A 21,790-nucleotide genomic window follows, 5' to 3' on the forward strand; every position below is an offset into this window, starting at 1 on the left:
GCTGTCTTTGTTTTTGTTTTTGTCGTTAATTCTGATCTTCCATGAAACAAGTGCTTTAGCTACTAACATTGGTATCAGATGATTTTTTTATTAATAATGCTCACCCCGCTTGGTCCAAACGCATTATTAACGTCCACCCAGCCGACTTTTGGTTCCCTGTACGCAGATATCACTGGAAGAAAAAGCATATATGTTTTTGGACTATGCCCAATTCATTTATTGACTGATTTATTAAGTGAAAGTGCACGTGCATTTGATTCCTGACGATCAATGAATTATATGTCCTGTCATCCAGGTACATGAGCTGAGATGGCCAGTGGTTAGAACGCGTGCATCTTAACAGATGATTTCGCGTTCAAACCCAGGCAAGCACCACTGTATATATGTGGTTAATTTGTGTTAATAATTCATCTCGTGTTCGGCGATGAAGGAAAACATCGTGAGGAAACCTGCATGTATCTAATTTCATCGAAATTTTGCCACATGTGCATTCCACTAATCCGCATTGGAACAGCGTGGTGGAATATGTTCAGAACTCTCTCCTTAATGGGAGAGATGGCCTTAGTCTAGCAGTGGGAAATTTACAGGCTGTTACTTTACTTTACTTTACATCATGTACAACTGCTACAGATTACTAAATCTAAAGTTTTCTGAAAACGTTTTCCAAAAAATATGGAGTTTTCTTTTAAGTGACTTCTTTAGTGATGACCAAGTAGCTATGGGATTTGTTGATTTATGTCGTTTATTTTACCGATCGCTGGTCGAACGATGCAAATAGGCAAGCCTTCTCCCATCACCCTGACAAGTTCCTCGGCGACTGCCTTTGTGACCGAATAAGAGTTTGACCTTTCTTCTATAAACCTGAAAAATAAAGGATAACAATATATAATATATCAAATTTCAAGCAAATCACTAATTGGTTAGTTTTAATAAATTTTACATAGGCACCGGTTTTTTCTCCGAATCAATGAGTGTGAGTGAGTCAAGGGGAGAGCCCTTAACAGTTAATGATATGAGTATATCATTGGGCAACATCACATACATTACTCTGATCCCAATGTAAGTAACTAAAGCACTTGTGCTGTGGAAAATCAGAAGTAACGACGGTACCACAAACGCCTAGACCCAGTAAAACATAGAAAACTAAAACATAGACCCGGGAGGGTTCGATTCTTAAGAGTGGCGTACCCATGAAAACCGGTGTACACACTACTCGACCGCGTAGGTCGTTAAAAATGACCAGTGACGTGCCTAAAAAACGGAACGTCAAACGAATGCCGGGAGCATTTGCTTTGTCAAACTAATGATTATTTTTGAGAAATAGACTGTTTAACTGATTTAGTTAACGTTAAATTATTTGTAGCTAACATTTAATTAATTTCTTTTTATAGAAAATCACTTTTGATTCCTAAAAATATCCAACATTTATATATAACATATAGAAAAATTTGTATTACTTATGAAACTTTAAACAAATCCGTAGATGGTTAGTCTTTACTAAACTTATTATAACAATAATTTTATAAATTTAAACAAAATTAATTTTTAAGCTTCAAGGGATGAGATTCATAGACATGACGATACAAATCCGCAATTCGCATTTGATCAATATTTAACAAATCTTTATAGTAACTGGACATAAGACTATCAGAAGTTCTAACAAAAAATGGAATGCATATACTCTTATATTTGACATTAAAGAGCTGAGATGATTCAGTGGATAGGACACGCGCATCTTAACCGATGATTACGGGTACAAACCTAGGCAAGCACCACTGAATATTCATATGCTTAATTTGTGTTTATAATTCATCTCGTGCTCGGCGGTGAAGGAAAACATCATGAGGAAACATGCATGTGTCTAATTTCATAAGAAATCCCGCCACATGTGTATTCCATTGGAACAAAGCTTCTCCTCAAAAGGGAAGGAGGCCTTAGGTCAGCAGGAAATTTACAGACTCTTGTAGTTGTTTGTTGTTGAGTCGTAATATTATATGATCTGTAACTCACGGTTGGAACATGGCATCCAGTTTCTCATCATCTATATATTCAGCGAGTTGTATCATTGTTTCAGGAGGCACAGGACTGTCGTAGAAATCTTCTCTTACATCCCCTCTGACACGACCTCTCGTGGCGTGTGAGTACGCTGTGGACACGTGGACGAACGATCTGGGAACATATGAGTTATATATTTATATATATAGTTATATTGAGTATACGATCACACATAAAAAATGTTGACACATTTCGTACATTTAAAAAACAAAAATCAGATTGTGGCGTATATGCACATAGGTATTAAAGTAAACAGTTAGTAAAGTTACATATTCTATGACTAAAATATTTCACATCTGTATATCTCATATTCTTTGGCATATATCATGTATAAAAGTCGAAGCATTGCATATGTAAAAAAGAGTGTCTAATCAAGTGCGTCACAGTCCGTATAATTATAACATCTCGTTAATAAATCGTGAACCAGTTAGTGAATTTCATTATCCTCTACACAAACCCAGCAACAAGATTGTTTACTAAATAATATTGTATTTATTTCTGTTGTAATTTTATTTTTATTGACTTTCTTTTTTTATGTTTGTTTTATCTTAATAGTTATACATAGAATGATAACTACGACAAATTGTATGCTACCTAATACTTTAATTTATTTTATCACAAAAGTGACCGTATGTCTTTGTTGAGAAGAAAGATTCTTAAACATAAACCTAAAGTTTTTTCATTAAAGACTTAATCATATCTGAATTAAAATGAAGAATTAAATTACCACTACAGATTGTTTTAATATATTAATACAATGGTAATAATGATTGTATTTTTATTTGATCATACATACAAATGAAAGTCATTTACATGAATGAGAAATATTGGAGGTCCAAAAATTTATCCCTATTGACCCGCTGAAAGTTAAATGTCTCTCGGCTTCTTGGCTACTGTAATTTACTACATATTTCTGTAATGTAATCATTTTAAAATAGCAGAAACTCATAAGCAGAGCGCTGAGGTAGAAACTATCACTAAAGAAAGGTGTCATTAACAGAATTGTATGAATTGATTACTTTAATTCTCACAGCAACTCAATAAGTGATTTAAAGTTGATTACATTATACAATGATAAGTGGGTATAAGATTATTGGAATCAGCTTTCCGAACCGGTGGTAGCGTCACTTAATTTAGTTCTTAAATGACGATTCAAAAGTGCTTGTAAAAGCCTACTTGAATAAAGTATATTTCGATTAAGTGATGATGCATAAACAAGTTTAAAATAATACTTGTGGACTTCCAGGCAGTATAAATAACATACATATATAATTGTAATTAACTAACATTTTTATAATACACTAGCTATACCCGCCCGCTTCGCTGGGCATTAGTCGCAATTTTTAATTTTGTAATTAATTACTGATCATCAACAATGTACAAATAATAAAGAAAAAAATAAAGAAAAAGAACATGCGAGATCTAATTAAATTCTTAAAAAAAAAACAAATTATTTAATATTCGTCACCTATTTCATCTTCTCCAATGATGTTCTCTATGTGCTGCAGATTGGTCATAACACCCATAAACTTATACGATGTTACATAGGTTCGATGAAATTGATTCGAGTATATTCGTGCATATGTCTTGGACTTCCACTGTACGAAGATCTTTGTCTAATATCAGCAGCTACATTAACATTCGATATTGTATCTCGTAAATAAATGTTCTCTTTGGCTCAGAGTTTTGATTGGTTGTATCGAATGTAGTTTAATCGTTCTTTCTCGACCATAGCGTACATGACAACAATGAATTGTTAAAACAGTTGACGACACTCCAGAATATGGTTAGATTGATTACCTCTAATCATTATACGATACGCAAAAAATCGATATCACAGAGCCTGTAGTGAGAATATTTTGATACAGTCCGAGATAATATCCATCTTCTGCTCGCATAAACATAATTGGATAATCGTAATAATTGTCATACGATTGATGTGTTTCATGAGTCGAGATGGCCCAGTGGTTAGAACGCGTGCATCTTAAAAGATGGTAGCGGGTTCAAACCCATGCAAGCACCGCTGATTCATGTGCTTAATTTGTCTTTATAATTCATCTCGTGCTCAGCGGTGAAGGAAAACATCGTGAGGAAACCTGCATGTGACAAATTTCACAGAAATTCTGCCACATGTGTATTCCACCAACCCGCATTGGAACAGCGTGGTGGAATATGTTCCAAACCTTCTCCTCAAAGGGAGAGGAGGCCTTTAGCCCAGCAGTGGGAATTTACAGGCTATTGTTGTTGTTGTTTGTTGTTGATGTGTTTCAGCGACACCTTGATTGTTTTTGTGATAGCAATACCTCGTTTTGTAATTTCTGTACCGACAACTACAGCTGTGACTTCAGGAGCTACGGCAGTATTAAAACGCCTTTCATGCTCTGCTTGCAATGGCGTTCTATCTGAATTGATAATGACTTTGAATCATTTGTTGTTTCACCTTCTAGAGCAGTTTTAAAATCTTTAACTATACATGTATTTTTATAAAGCATAATCGTAAATTTAGCGATGATTTCTTGATTAGTTGTGGTAATTAACATACATCGAAGGTCAATCTTTTTCTACGTTGTCCATAGATAAATGTCCAGAAACTGGAGATTTTATTTAGATACTGGAAGAAGTGAACCAATCATAGGATACACTTCAAACGTAGACGCGAAATTAATGTATTGTACAATAATTATTGCTCCAAATGATGTCATTTCAAAGCAGGAATTGTAATTTTAATATGCTGAAGGAAATATTCAGTCTCCTCAGTAGTTCCCGTAACGTAGATAAGAAGAGGTTCTGGTGGTTCAACCAGTTGTGGTAAATACATTTTGCAACTGGAGTAGCACTATACCAGCAGTTTATTTTAAACATCATAGCGTGATAATATGGGCGTACTATATTCATTGAACCAATGATCACATCGGGATTTATTGAGATTGGTTCTAGTTCTTGACTTAGTCTATTTTAATTGGTGATCATCAAGTCATTGGGCTCGCTCATCAGGTTTTTCAGTATCTCTTGACGAAGATGCTTGTTCGAAGGTCTGAAACTTGATCATTACGTTGACTAACTGTTTTGGCAACTCTCATAGTAGAAATTCGGATTATATTTGTTTCTAAACGTATGCGTTGTTGGTGTGTTGTTTCCGTAGCTCTTTTGGATGACGCTGCACATATATTGTTGATGTTCCGATCTATTGTTTCTTCAATGGCATGGTGGTTTTTGTTTATATAAATGATTTGATTCAATGATGATCAATGATTTGCATTTTTTATTTCATATTTTATACTTATCGGTTGATCAGCATAGAAATGCATCGTGATACTCGTAAGGGTCATCTGTTGGTCATTTGTAATGATACGGATGAAATAATCACTACCTCCGTGAAAAAATACTTGTACGTACCCATTTTCATGACAATCGGTTTAACGGTGTAGATATATTTATATCGCAGCGCTACCTGGTGGCGGGTTACATCAATGGGGATAGCATAATCTCTTTATTCATTTAATCTTAATGATCGATCAAATAGTTTCTGAGTTTATCGATGACATACATACAAACACATCCACACATCATTTGCGCAAGCACATGTTTTTCCTGTATACCAATTTTTATAAAGATGCACGGTGCATCTGGTCTCGAGTTATAGCAGAACATACAGACAGACAAAAATGTCAAAAATGGTAAAAAATATGTCAGTCAATCATAAAATGAATACTTATGACGAATTACGACAAAAAATAAGTGTACAGACAGAGTCTAGAGATTTATATAGTAGTATAGATTTAGTATTCACGTGGGATAGCTTTATTATTAGCGTATTTCATGTATAACTTTGGTGTTTCTATACGGATTTCTATGCTTTTTTTTATGGAATAGTTAATACTGTTAACTTTTTTAATTTAGGATGATTGAGAGTGTTATAAACGCAGGAATACACAAATATAATCAGAAAGCTTCGAACTACTAAGCTATTGGGAGCGACATGTGTTATTGTGAGTCAACCATAAAAGATAGACAAAGGCTGTCATGGGATATTTTTTATATAATTTTAAGGAGAACATTTATGTAATACACAATTTCTATATAGCTTTAACCAATAAGGTTGTACACGCGACTTCTCGCGTTTTCCCGACATTTCCCTTCACTGCTCTGCTCCTATTGACTGTAGCGTGATGAAAAGTATACTATAACCAGCTCAGGAGTATGAAAAATAATTGTACCAAGTTTCGTTAAAATCCGTCGAGTAGTTTTTGTTTCTATAACGGTTATACGGACAGACAGACAGACAGACAAAAATTTTACTGATTGCATTTTTGCCATCAGCATCGACCCCTTTTCAACCTCTGATAGTTATTTTGGAAAAATATTCCATGTACAGAATTGACCTCCCTACAGATTTATTATAAATAATAGATATAGATATACAATTGTAAGAATCTGCTTTCCGAACCGGTGGTAGCGTCACTTAATTTAGTTGTTAAATAACGATTCAAAAGTGCTTGTAAAAGCCTACTTGAATAATGTTTATTTTGATTGATTGATTGGTTAGTTGATTGATTAATTGTTAGATTGGTTGATTAACGCTTATGTGGTACCTGGTCATAAAAATCACTCATTGAAAGCTTTGAAGCTAGTGCATAAAATGATTAATAATACATTTTGATCTATCAACAAAGCTCATACATAAAATAATAATGAATTATCCACTAACTTCAAGTGTTTGCAAGCTTTTGCTAATTTTATCATCTCTCTGGTTCCTTTGATGTTTGTAAAAGTCGCCATTTTGAGAGTTTCGCGGAAATTCACAGACGCCGCAGCGTGGAATATTATGTTGACCTAAAACAATAACATAGAATTGAACAAATACACCAATAGAGATAGCGCAGTGGTTAGAACGCGTGCATCTTAACCGATTATTGCAGGTTCAAACCTAAGCAAGCACCACTGATTCATGTGCATAATCAGTGTTTATAAATCATCTCGTGCTCGGCGGAGAAGGAAAACGTAAGGAAACCTGTATGTGTCTAATTTCATAGAAATTTTGCCACATGTGTATTCCACCAACCCGCATTCACCTTCAGGCTGAAGAAAGGGTTGAAAGTTTGAATGGATGTTTGTCATTGTTGAAGTAAGAAACATGAAACTTGATTTTTTGGCCGTTAATTAACAATGAGTATGAGTATTTGAGCGTTTCTGGATATTCTACCTTGAGGGGTGATATATACGTCAATATGTTATACAAATAAGTATTAACGTAATATTTTAAGTTAGCCTCTAAATGTATAAAACTTGGCGAACTTGAGCGAGTCGATGTAGAAGGTTTATTAGTTTCCTATGTCGTCTTGGGTCTGGGTGTTTGTGGTACCTTCGTTACTTCTGATTTTCCATAGCACAAGTGCTTTAGCTACTTACATTGGGATCAGAGTAATGTATGTGATGTTGTCCAATATTTATTTATTTATTTATTTATTTATTTATAAAACTCCTACGCGAGCCCAGCCTTGGGCTACAGCTAGTACATCATGAAATTGTCTCGTTACCTCATCAGTCAGCCTCGCCCAATTCTTCTCATCAATGCCGAGGTTATCTTCACTGGAGTCACCTTCTACGACCACGAGTTTGTCCACAAAGTTCGGTTGTTCTTTGAAAAGTTCTTCGTAAAGCTAAAATGTAATTTTTCTTTAACATTAACGGAATACATACTGTAACTTTTCGCGTCATTAGACAAGTATAATACGACACAACTTAGTAGCTTCGGCAAAATTCGTAAAATCGATTACTTCCGATTTACACAACCTAAATAGAAATAGCTCCCTATCGCGCCTATATAAATTATTTTTCATTAACATTAACGTAATATATACTGCAACTTTTTACGCCATTAGATATTGTGATACCTGTCTTATAAGAAACTACACCTATTCGTAATCGTATAAATGGCAATTAATTAAAGATATGTAGTTATTTCCTTAGACAATTAACTCAATAAATCTAAATATACTTTATTCATGTAGGCTTTTTCAAGCACTTTTGAATCGTCATTTAACAACTATATTAAGTGAAGCTACCTTCTTCTTGGTAGAATCTACCAAAGAACTGGTAAGAAACTCGGTAGTTCTTTTTGAACATTTAAAAATACAGTAATATTAGTTATAATATTAGTCGTAATATTAGTCATAAAATACAGTAATATTACACTTATATATGTATGTAATACATCCTGCCTGGAAGTCAACAAGTATTAATTCCAAGCTTTTTAATCTTCATAATCTTGTACTGAATAATATAAGGCATATTTTCACTTTGCCAATGTTTTTTTTTAAATCATTTAAATATTTAAACAGGCAAAGTAAAAATCTCTGTGGAATTTTATTGTAAAAACGAATACCTTGGCACTTTCGTTATAAGCTGCAATTCATAACTAAGTATATAAAATAACTAGGATTAGAACGTACCGGATCTTCCAAAACGACCTTAAGTCTCTCTTGGACAGTTTTCCCCTTCTTTGGACGCAGCAACATGTAGATTTTTCTAACATTCGTCGAACTAAAAATTAGAACGTACATTCAAATATATGTAATCGAGTAATATATTATATGTTACATTTATTATGTATTTATATGAATTTTTTTAGAGCCGATAAGGCCCAGTAGAACACGTGCATCTTAAACGATGATTGCGGGTTCAAACCCAGGCAAGCACCACTATATATATGTGCTTATTTTCTGTTTATAATTCGTCTCGTGCTCCTGCATGTGTCTGATTTCATTGAAATTCTGCCACAATTGCTTTCCACCAACCTGCATTCGAACAGCGGTGGAATATGTTCCAAACCCTCTCCTTAATGGGAGAGGATATCATTAGCCCAGCAGTGGGAAATTTACAGGCTGTTACTTTTTTATGTATTTTTATAACATTTTAGTATGTTAAGGATATTAGTTGTATAAATATTTGTATGTTAGTTTATGGCTGCACCGCCTACCCAAATGATTTGTAAGATATCTCTCTCTGATTGGGTTGAAAGAGATGGCTAATTAGCCATAAGTCCGGCTAATAAACAACAGTTTTAATGAATATTTATTTTTTTATATTTTATTTTACGTCTTGTCTGTCTATTGTTGTTTCAAAGTCAAATCAAAATAAACTTTTTCAAGTAGGCTTTTACAAGCAAATTTTAAATCGTAATCAAACAACTATATTTAGCTTCATCAAAAGTATAACACCTCGCCTCATTGCCTCCACTGGTGACAGGAGGGCTGGTTCGTTTTTTGCCCAGAGGATCGGAATTGCGATTCAACGGGGAAATGCTGATAGCATTCTTGCCACCATTCCACGCGTTCAAGATTTATACAGTAACTAGTTTTAGTTCATATTTGTATACAGGGTTACAGGTTAAGTCGACCGAAATCCTTTAAGAGAGGATAGATTCCATCATTCCTAACCGATTTGACTATGGAACCCCATATCCTAAACCTAACCCTTCTCAAGTTATTGGTCTTTGAATTTTTTTTATAAAAATTACAGATTTTTCGTCGATTGCCCCTTTATTTTTGTTTTGTGTCCCAATTTTGTATTCTTTTTGCTAGTTTTGAGTAGAGGGTTAGTTGCTTTATTATTTTAAGCTACAAAACTGCCAGTAACTATACCAAATGAGCCGTAGTAGACAGTCAATTGTTAAAAAAAATAATTACATTAAAATTTTTTTTTTTTTATTTGTAAGATATCTTTAAAAAAGTCTATGACAGATGTACTGCAGATGTGCTAAAAAATATCTACGGCTCTTCAGCTTTCCGATAAGGTATAATAACATAGGGTATTATTAGAATTCTTGCAAAAAATCTTTAAACAAAGACGCCCGAGTAACAAACGTTAAGCCGCTCGCAGCGTCTATCGTCCTGCAATGATTGCGAGCGGGACATTTTTTAATGTAAATAGGTACGAGAGGGATAGGTAAAAACTATTTTGTTGTTATTGTGTGTGCTTTTTGGTAATTCCTTAATTCCTTATTCAGTCGGCTTACGCGATTCGTCCGTGGTAGATGCGATACATAGTGCTCTTGGTTTTTTACTCGATTTGGCTTGTTTTCTGGACCGTTTCTTCCTATTCGTGACTATGCTTGTTAACTGGACCTTGATTGGTGCTTCTGCGCAAAATTGCCCCCCCCCCAGAATTCGGAGGGCAGCCTGGGCATCCCTGCTCAGGCGGTGTACGTCCTGAGCATGGATGCCCAGAGAGGGATTCTCCACCGCAGTCGCTGATGGTACCCTCCTGGGGTAATGTCACCAAATTCTGCACAACCATGTTTTGGGGGGAGAGGGATCGGGCCTCCGGAACTCTCACTTACCGGACGAAACGCGGTAGCATAGCTACCACTTCACGCCGATTTTAAGTGAGAGAGTGGTACTTCCCCGGGCGTGCCGGCCCATTCGACTGCAACCGAGAGGTATGCAGTGTGCCACTACCACTTGAAAAACAATTGACTGTCTACTACGACTCATTTGGTATAGTTACTGGCAGTTTTGTAGCTTAAAATAATAAAGCAACTAACCCTCTACTCAAAACTAGCAAAAAGAATACAAAATTGGGACACAAAACAAAAATAAAGGGGCAATCGACAAAAAATCTGTAATTTTTATAAAAAAAATTCAAAGGCCAATAACTTGAGAAGGGTTAGGTTTAGGATATGGGGTTCCATATTCAAATCGGTTAGGAATGATGGAATCTATCCTCTCTTTAAGGATTTCGGTCGACTTAACCTGTAACCCTGTATATATAAGCATTAAATGTTATTAATTCTTATGGTAATAAGTAAACATTTACAACAAAATATTATTATAAAGTCAACGTCAAAAATCTTTATTCAAAATACGCAATATATTTACAACAATATTATGTATATTCACAGTGACATTGATCACTTTGATAAAATCCGTGATAATCATTGTGCATTAGGAGTAAGGATAAGCTTATAACGCCAAGTTTCCGACTCCGCAAAGTCAATAAATCCTTCTTCGGGCAAGGTATCCGTTTCTATAATAAAATTCCGCAGACATTTTTAACTTTGCCGTTCCGTAAATTCAAATAGTTTGTAAAAAATACATTGGTAGAAAAAACATATTATTCGATACAAGATTAAAATCTTATAAATAGATGATAAAAAAGCGTGGAGTTAATACCTGTTGACTTCCAAGTAGGAAATATAAATTTAAATAATTGTATTAAACTAACATGACTTTGTATTTTTTAATTGTTAAAGAAAGAGTAACTACTGAGTTTCTTGCCGGTTCTTCTCGGTAGAATCTACTTTCCGAACTTACTTTACGGTGGTAGCTTCACTTAATTGTAAAATGACGATTCAAAAGTGCTTGTAAAAGCCTACTTGAAAAATGTTTATTTTGATTTGATTTAATTTGAGATAATTTGTATGTTTCTTGAGATTTTGTTGAGAAAACGGATACACGGCCCCAAAGGTTAAGAGGAAAAACCTCAGAAAACAAAAATTAAATCTACACTCTACGTACCTGAAGATTTTCTCAATCATGTGCTTCCCAACAAACCCAGACCCACCAGTCATGAACACGACGGCATCGTCGTAAAACTTCGCCACCAAAGAGTTTCCACTTGAAATTGCTTTCTTAATCGCTTCATTATTTGCTTGCGCTTCTTCTTGTATCTCTTCGATAACCCTCATCGTGTCTAAAACAATGAATTGACAAATATTTATAATTTATTCATTTAAAGTTTTTGAATCACCATCGGCATATTCACAAAATATTTAGAAAAAGTTAGAAATATACAGAATGCGTTTACATTTTACATTGTAAATAACAATAAAATTCATAAAAATATGAAAGAATATGAAGGAAAAAAATAAGCAATAATAAAATACTCCAAATTAAAAAGAAATAAAAAATCTTGACACTAATTGAGCGAATAGTCTATTTTTTTCTTAAAACTATTGCCGTTATGGCTAAATATATGGCATTAATCGCATGAGAAGTGATATTATCACTGGCTGACGATGACGTCATTACCTCGCTGTTCTAGTAGTTAAATATAAGACCTTTGGGTCCTGGGTTTAACCCTGTCTATTAGGGTTTTGTATTGATAAATTGTCATTCACAGCTCGGAGTCTGGAATTCGAAATTGCCTTTAATCCACAAACGTAAAGCCGTAGTATGCGCCTAAATTTTTCACGGGTCTGTGTTTGGCCGCACTATGAGTGACGGAATAAAAATGTACATGTATTTGCACACACAGTTGTGCGTTATTTAACACATTGACTGCGGCATTATTTTCCAATCCTGCGGTAAGGGGCGTTTAAGACCTTTTATGAAAACTATCATAATACAGGTATAGGGCTTATAAGACAGCATAACGTTTAATATACTAAAACTTGACGAAATGGGTAGATCTTTGTGCAAGCGCGTCTGGGTAGGTACCACCCACTCATCAGTTATTCTACCACCAAATAACGGTACTCAGTATTATTGTGTTCCGGTTTGAAGGTTGAGTGAGCCAGTGTAACTACAGGCACAAGGAACATAACGTCTTAGTTCCCAAGGTTGGTGGCACATTGACGATGTAAGGAATAGTTAATATTTCTTACAGCGTTATTGTCTATGGATGATGGTGACCACTTACCATGAGGTGGCCTATATGCTCGTCCGCCAACCTATACTAAAATGTGATCGAATTGTGTTACTCCAGTGCGGTACATAGTCAAAGATGATCCCGTATAGGTACACTATAGCATTATATTTTCAATAGGCATCATATATATTTATATATATATTTGTTACTTGCCTACAATATATCGAATAGGCGTTACGGCCTCAACACGATAAATAAATCTATGTTCTTCTCACCACCGTAAGGGACACATACGAGGTGTATTGTACCTCGTTGCGCATTAAAGCTATCAAGATATAATAATAATCGTACCTTCACAACGATATGAAACACGTTTCTTGAAACAAGATGAAGAGTACAAGTAGTCAGTAAACTAAATGGAAAAAAAATATTTCGACCGATTTTATATGTTAAAGACGGCAGCAAGCATAAGTTTGACAGTCAAAATAATGTTCCGTACGATTTCAAATCGATAAAATTATTTGTATACGCGAAAACTTATTTTAAATATCGGAATGATTTCAAGAGTTGCTAATTTTAATAATAATAAATATATATATATATTGGACAACATCACATACATTACTCTAATCCCAATGTAAGTAGCTGAAGCACTTGTGTTGTGGAAAATCAGAAGTAACGACGGTACAAACACACAGACCCAAGACAACATAGAATACTAATGAATTTTCTACATCGAATTTGCCCGGAATCAAACCTCGACCTCGGAGTACCCGTGAAAACCGATGTACGCGGTACTCGACCACAGAGGTCATCAAAATGTTGTGTAATGTGTATATTTCATGTTAGTATAGCAATCGGTCGGCATATAGATTGCAAAGTAGAATACTATTAAAAATAATCCGAACATACTGTTTTAATTAGGGACCAAATCTTTACTATATACATCACGCCCCCTTTCTCCTAATTCCTTTATTCAATATAGAAGATTGTCATGACACTTACTTATTGATGGTCGAATTAAACTACCACCGTTTCGGAAAAAGAAACACTTTAACCTGAGAAGAACCGGCGAAAGGAACTTAGTGTGTCTTTTTTTTTCAAATTAATTACATAAAACGTTAAACATAGCTACCATATCTGAAGTACTTTATTTATTTATTATCTTACTTTTTTTGGAACTTTTGTCCAACACAGGTAAGTCAGTCCCATTGTACTTTACCTTTGGTTTTGACATTATTTATTAACAGCTATTAAGTAGAACTCTAGGAGCATTCCAGCTGATACTGACGAAGGATCAGCTAGTAGTAGTAGTAGTAGCAGCTAGAATTCTTTACTGATGCTTTATGGTTTGATTTCTTATGATAATGCAAGGGTTCAACTATGGCCTTTTTTGGTCTCGCTGTGAAAAAGCTTTACGCGTTTCTCATGCTAGGTTTTACCTATTGCGATCTATCTATTTTAAAACTTGTTACCGAACCCCAAATATAGCCAACCTGTTAACTAAGACATCTATTTATACTGTTTAGTTAAGTCATTCAATTTAAACGATTAGTTATTCATTTATATTTACTTGTAACTATGAATCTTATTTATAGTTTAAATTGAAAAAATAATAATATGTGTTGTAAAGTGCAAATTTCGAGCCCTTCGATTTTTTTTTCACATATTTTTTCATTCATGCAATCCATTCAAGTTAAATTCAATATAAATAAATATAAATATTGAACAACATCACATACATTACTCTGATCCAATGTGAGTAGCTTAAGCACTTGTGTTATGGAAAATCAGAAGTAACGACGATAAAATACCTAGACCCAAGACAACATAGAAAACTAATGAACATTATGACATTACCCATGAAAACCGGTGCACACACTACTCCACCACTTAGATCGTTAAGTTGAGAAAAACAATCCCAAACAAAACAGTTGTCATTTTTTTAACTTTCCTTTCAGAAACTTCTTCGTGGGGATAACAGTAAGGATAGAATCCTGCGTTATTCATTGTAGAACGTGCTGTGTGTGCTCTACTCTGTTATAGAGAGTTTCTCGGATTCGCTTATCAACACTTTATTTAGGCTATATTACAAAATTTCATATTTATAACTTAGCAATTGAACTGTTTCTGTTACTAAATTTTATTTTAAATTTGTATTAAGTATGTCAGTTTAGTACTTACTTACTTGTAAGTTTTTTTTATTGGTTTTTATTTTTAGTTAATTTTGTGAGAATTTTAAAGAGCAACCTTTTAGTACGAATTCGTTCATGTTCGAATACGAATGTCCACCAGCGTCCTTTCTGGTGATTTTAGTTCGATTGATTTGAAATAATTTCCTTCTTTTTATACACTTTTGGAAAGCTAAGAAAACGGTTCTGTTTTTAAAATAATCTGCAGGCCAAGTTTCATATAGATTTTTTTAGTTTTTGAGGCATTTTTGAGGAAAAAAAATCAAAAAGATATTGAAATTAATTCGTTTTCTGTCTCGCATTTTTAAATTTAGACCGTTAATTGTTATTTAAATATTGACAAATATCCAGTGTTTAATCGTTTTTATAAACAAAAGAAAAAAATAGATGTTAATTGAAACTTTTTTTAAATAAATTTTAAAGTTGTAATTTCGAAAAAAACTAAAAAACGTGATAACTCAGAAATGGTTCGCTTTTGGATCATGCATATGGGGGTTGAAATTATTGCAAATAGTCACCCCTATCACCTCGTAACGGATATATGTCGAGTTATTAATAACCCTGTATATATGCATACTATTCTAAAATGTGGATGATGATAAACTGGACGCCATGTTCGAACCGTGAATGACAGACCATATAAAATTACAACTAAGTTTAAATATAACAGAATATGATTCCCATTTTTTAACATTATTTTTTATTTCTTTCATTTACTTGGTGGTAGGGCTTTTGTAAGCCCGTCTGGGTAGTACCACCCACTCATCAGTTATTCTACCGCCAAATAACAGGACTCAGTATTGTTGTGTTCCGGTTTGAGGGGTGAGTGAGCCAGTGTAACAACACAACCTATACCATGAACAAAAAAATATTCTATTGGAACTTCTGAGATTATTTTGACCACTTACAATGAACGTTCGTTAAATTTGTCTATGATTTTGTCATGTCTTTGAATCTTATCCAACAACAACTACAGCCTGTAAATTTCCCAATGCCGGACCAAGGCCCCTTTCTCTCTTCGAGGAGAAGGTTTGGAACATATTTCATCACACTGTTCCAATGCCGGTTGGTGGAATACACATGAAATGAGTGGCAGAATTTCTATGAAATTAGACAAATGTAGGTTTTCTTACGAAGTTTTCCTTCGCCACCGAGCTCGAGATGAATTATAAAAAACAAGATATAACAAATTAAGCAAATGGATATTCAGTGGTGCTCGCCTGGGTTTGAATTACAAACATCGTACATGTTAATCATTCGTTAAGATGTACGCAAATACTAAATCATTACTCATTTCTTAAATAATGTACTTGACAGTTTGTAATTTGGATTATAGAATATGTCAAAATTTAATAACCATACTCTGTGATACAAAATAAATTAATTTTCTAACAGTACACAAATAGTCACATGTCGTGATCTTTGGCACCAACGTCAACATATTTAAGCAAAAGGCATAGATATTAATCATTCTATTTAAATTAAATTAGGAATATAAAACATTTAACATTGTTTGTATAAATTTGAATGTTTGAAAATAATCGAAAATAAAATTTGTAAATAATTAATGTTATAATCGATTAGGCTTTTAATGTTGTGAATTTTATTGGTAGTCTTTGTGGTAGGCCCGAGATTCCTATCAGCAAGCCCTGATCGCCCTGATGGGAGGAGTACTTGGGGACACCCAAGGCGGGCCTGGCGACAGTGGAGGCGATTCGTCCTCACTTGAGTCGCTGAGTCAAGAAGCACGGCACACTGTCGTACAGAATGACGCAGTTACCTACCGGACACGGATGCTTCGGTAAGTACCTGCACGGGATAGCGCGGGAGGAGGAGTCACCCTCTTGCCACGAGTGTAGTGCACTAGTGGACACGGCGTACCACACCCTGTACGAGTGTGTTGACGTCGACTATGGGCGGAGAACGCGTTTTTCCAGCGAGAAAAAAAAACAAAAAAAGGCCCGAGATTCCTTCACTTCCGCTGAGCAAGACTGGTCCTTTCCCGTCCTTGCTCCGCAGCCTCCTTTTAGACTCTTAATTCGACTGTATTTTTCTATCTTTGTTACGTCAGAACTTTCTACTGGGTAAACCGATTCTAATGATCCTTTTTTTATCGGAAGTGACTTTATGCTTCAAAGGTAGTTTAATGAAAGTTTTTCAGATTTCGTAGTCACTTTATTTCCTTTATCAAGCTATCGTCATGTGGTCTATTTAATATTTTTATTCCAAATCTTATAAATCTATGCCTTCCAAGCTTTTGACACAACCTAGTGCAATATATATATTAGCTCTTCTGCAATTTTTTTTACTAAGATCGATTACAGCTCTTTCGATCCTGTATTTATGGACTGTAACTGCCCAGCTTATTAATGAAGCCGAGGCGTTGACTATGTTTTTCGACAATTTGTCTGTATTTATTTTTCATTCAAAAATAATACATTACATAAGATTTTTTGTTTTACAAATTAATTTGTATGTGTACGACATTATACTACAATACCAATACGTATTTAAACAAATTTGCAAATTAAATGAATATGACAATTTATAATACTACAAATACGCAAATTTTCAAACGACATAAATAACAATACCTAATTAAACCAAACAGACGAATTATAATGAACTATACCGAGATATAATTTCGCAAATAGTGATACGGAAATAAAGCCAATATTAAATTGATTTTAAAATATAATTTATTGAAGACGGCTTTTGTTTGTTCAAATTTTTGTTTATTTTATACGAATAAGAAGGCTATGTTGAGAAAAATATAATATTCAAAAAAGACGACAAGTAATGTTTGTGTCTTAAAAGATATTTTTAATGCTGCTTTGAACGATCGTCTTGAGGCCGTTCCAAATGGAAATTGAAATATTGAAAATAAGTCACTACTGAGTTTCTTGCCGGTTCTTTTCGGTAGAATCTACTTTCCGAACCGGTGGCAGTTTAAATTAAAATAGTTGTTAAATGACTATTCAAAAGTGCTTGTAAAAACCGACTTCAATAAAGTATATTTTGATTTGGTTTTAATAAGTAAGGGTACTGCTTCTACGGTGCCTCTTCAATTATTATTGAAGGAGCACATAACTCGCGTAACCCCTATACTGTTTTCAAATCAAATCAAATCAGTTTTATTCAAGTAAACTTCACAATGAAGCGTTTTTGAATCGTCAATAATTAAATACTACCACCGTTTCGGAAAGCAGCTTCCAGCGAGAAGAAACGGCAAGAAACTCGCATAGTTACTCTTTTCATATAAACAAATTTACAATGCTGTTATTTACAGTAATTATTGTCCTATCTAGGTAACCCGAGCCTTTTATTTTAAGAATGTGTATTTAGTGGGTACCTTTTGTTGGAGCATCTGCATCTTAACTCTTTGATATGGAGTTTAGAGGAAACTTAGCGCCACCACGTAAGCCACGTCAAGGTGGAATCGACAACATCATCAGTTATTCCACCGTCAAACAACAATACTCAGTATTGTTGTGCTCCGGTTTGAAGGCTGAGTGAGCCAGTGTTACTACAGCACAAGGGACATAATATCTTAGTTCCCAAGGTTAGTGACGCATTGATGATTTAAGGAATCGTTAATATTTCTTACAGCGTCATTGTCTATAGGTGATTGTGACCACTTACCATCAGGTGGCCCATATGCTCATTCGCCAACCTATACCATAAAAAAAATCATTTTAAAAGTTGATATGTTTATATTTATGATATCTTGGCTCGACGTGATCATAATGATTTCAATTTAAAATTGCATTTATACTGTAATACAAATATAAGACAAAGACGAGGGTAAGAAGTTAACTGTGATCTTTGAATTTTGTAGTATTTTAGTTTATCCTTTACGATTAACAATTCTTCTTCTAACCCATAATCTCTAGGTTATAGATTTTATTCACTAAAATTCCACAAATATTTCACTCATTTAGTAAAGTAACACCCTGTAAATTACCCACTGCTGGGCTAAGGCCTCCTCTCCCATTGAGGAGATCTTGGAACATAATCCACCACTCTGTTCCAATTCGGTTTGGTGGAATGCACATGTTGCAGAATTTCAATGAAATTAGACACATGCAGGTTTCCTCACGATATTTTGCTTCACCGCCACCCACCGCTGAATTATAAACAGAAATTAAGCACATTTTTATAGTGATGCTTGCCTGGGTTTGAACCCGCAATCATCGGTTAAGATGCACGCGTTCTAACCACTGGGCCATCTCAGCTCTTGGCCTAAGTTTATTCATGGTATGGCAGAGGGACACTAAAAAGTTTTGGGTAAAAAAAATTGGACAGATTTTTATTTTTCACATTCATCGTATATCATAAAATTACAATTTAAAATAATGCCAGTATGTATTGACAGATCATTGCAACAGCAAAGTATGCAAGACTAATAAGAACATAACTTAGTTTATATAACCCAAACAGGTACAATGGGAAAACTATATAATGGACAATTCTCATCACCGCCTGTTTCTTTATAGCATAACTCCTGTTTTCCATGTCGTCTTTTATGATATACTTCACAATACCATAGGCCCATATTATGATTAATTCTTTCATGTGAACAGATGCCATGTCACAATTGTAGATCACTTTGTCCGTTTCAGATAACCTGTTGTGGAGACTCAGAGTGTTCTCGTCGTGGAAGTTCCATTGGTTGTTTAAATAAAATGACAAAACTGACGTAAGGGACTGCACCAATTTGTATACCTTCAATAACCTGAAAATGCAATGAATTAAATAAATCTTTCTCCTTATTTCAAAATCCATGTTGGATTACGTACATTGTGGACAATTGGTAATGTTTTGAAGCTCCTGTATGTACAGTTAGGGTAAGAAGGTTCGTCACCTTAAGTTCTTTTTTCGTGTGCTCAGTATGAGCGATAATCTGCTTTACCGATTGAGAATGACATATTGCGTCGCAATGATTTGATGTTTAGATTCAAAAGGTACTAAGAATTTACGACTCCATAAAGGAATTAATTTGAAAACTGAATAAATTTGAAGACTGTACTACTATAATTATAATATTAGTAGTCTATGACTTAAATTGCAAATAAAACTTCTCGTTCTTTCGAATAGTAACAAGTTATAAGCAGTCCAAAATACAGCTAAAGCGATTATATCTGATATCTTTGGACTAATTCTGGATTGGATTGTTCAATCCTCAGGTTTGACTCAGAAATATCAGTCAGGTCAGATTAGCTGTTCTATTTCTCTTTTTTCAAAAATTCATGTAGCCGAACTATTCCAGGGGGCATTACAACAACAACAATAGGCTGTAAATATCCCACTGGTGGGCTAAGGCCTCCTCTCCCTTTGAGGAGAAGTTTTGGAACATATTCCACCACGCTATTTCAATGCAGGTTAGTGGAATACACACGTGGCTGAATTTCTATGAAATTTGACACATGCAGGTTTCCTCACGATGTTTTCCTTCATCGCCGAGCACGAGATGAATTTATAAACACAAACTAAGCACACGAATATTCAGTGGTGCTTGCCTGGGTTTAAACCGGCAGTCATCGATTAAGATGCACACGTTCTAACCTTTGTTTTACATCGGCTCAAGGCATTAACATCAAATGATTTATTTTAACAAATATATTTTTAATATGAGCATGAGATAATTTGTACAAATGTGTTACCAATACCTTGCTTTCTGTCCAACCATCAAACAACACCCATCAACTACAATCGCGGGAATGTAATGGAATACCACTGTCATCAGTAAATGCAAAAAGGTGTAGGGGGTGATAATTGCGCTGCAATACCACAATGCCTTCGATGGTACAAGATACCTCGCTTCATAATTTATAATGTCACAGAGTTCGACTGCAATGAAGAAAATAAATTCTTTAAATTATTGGAACATAAAATAAATTGGCGAATCTTAGTATTTTTTAATGTTTTTACTTAGTTTTTCTTTTATTTTTATTGGGTATGCCAATTGGCAAATACAACGTTACAGTAAGTTGTTACCACCGCCCAATCCTCAAATTGCTAGAGTTCCTCTAAACTTTGGTGACAATGACTTTATGTACGTGCTTATGTGGTGCAGGTTACATCAACAAGAAAGAAATTATCAATATTGAGTAAAATATTAAAAATGATATTCAATATAAACATATGGTCAACTGCCTAAATTACTTGATGCTACTTATACTGATCTGTATTGGAACACACTAAGTTATGAACATGTGCAGTTTTTATTAAATCTTGGACATAAAACTCAAATTACAGAAATCCTTATGTAAAATTATAAGTAAAGTTATTCATATCAGTTCTACATTGCTTTCAAAATTGATTACAAAAATATATTGAAGATTAAATTTGTAATCAATAAATCCCAAAATGACGAAGTATTATAACAATTTCTTTATATATGGATTAAGAGTATTACACTAAAAAATAAATAAAAACACACTAGCCATATTTTCTATCTTAGTGTGCGTAACAGCTACGTTGACACTCATAAAATGTCATACGGCTTTATTAGTTAGTTAGTGGCCAAGTGTCTGCTAGTCTATCTAGACGTACATGTACATGTAATTTCCCACTGTTAAATCCTCCTCCCTTTTGAGGAGAAGATTAGAAGCATATTCCACTACGCTACTCCAAAACGGATTGATGAATTCACATGTGGCACAATTTTGTTGAAATTAGGCTCAAGCAAATTTCCTTACGATGTTTTCCTTCACTGCCGAGCACGACATGAATTGTGAATAAAAACACAAATTAAGAACATTAAAACTCAGTGGTGGCTTGTCTACGTTTGAACCCGCACAAATCGGTTACGATGTAAGTGTTCTAACCACTAAGCTATCTTGGCTCTTAAAATAGTCAAAGAGACATAATTCTCTTCATACAATACTCACAGAATGTCAGTGGATTTCTGTTGCCACTAACTGTATAAATAACTTGCTGTTGGTTTCCTT

The 21,790-nt window shown here is 34.4% G+C and overlaps 1 protein-coding gene and 1 long non-coding RNA gene across 2 annotated transcripts; both read right to left on the reverse strand.

Moving 5' to 3' along the window:
- Positions 1–74: 74 nt before the first annotated feature.
- On the reverse strand, positions 75–11,743 carry LOC124541850 (fatty acyl-CoA reductase wat-like). Its single transcript, XM_047119759.1, has 7 exons — positions 11,574–11,743; positions 8,508–8,598; positions 7,593–7,715; positions 6,764–6,888; positions 2,011–2,169; positions 752–861; positions 75–172 (listed from the first exon to the last, which is right to left on the reverse strand). The coding sequence occupies exons 1-7, from the start codon at positions 11,741–11,743 to the stop codon at positions 75–77; spliced, it is 876 nt and encodes a 291-aa protein (XP_046975715.1).
- A 7,407-nt stretch (positions 11,744–19,150) lies between these two features.
- On the reverse strand, positions 19,151–21,783 carry LOC124541964. The gene is made up of 3 exons (XR_006967297.1): positions 21,731–21,783; positions 20,507–20,687; positions 19,151–19,572 (listed from the first exon to the last, which is right to left on the reverse strand). It is a non-coding gene; the product is annotated as an uncharacterized LOC124541964 (long non-coding RNA).
- Between the last annotated feature and the right edge of the window lie 7 nt (positions 21,784–21,790).

This window comes from Vanessa cardui, chromosome 29, assembly GCF_905220365.1.
Source record: "Vanessa cardui chromosome 29, ilVanCard2.1, whole genome shotgun sequence".
In the NCBI taxonomy this organism is placed as follows: domain Eukaryota; kingdom Metazoa; phylum Arthropoda; class Insecta; order Lepidoptera; family Nymphalidae; genus Vanessa; species Vanessa cardui.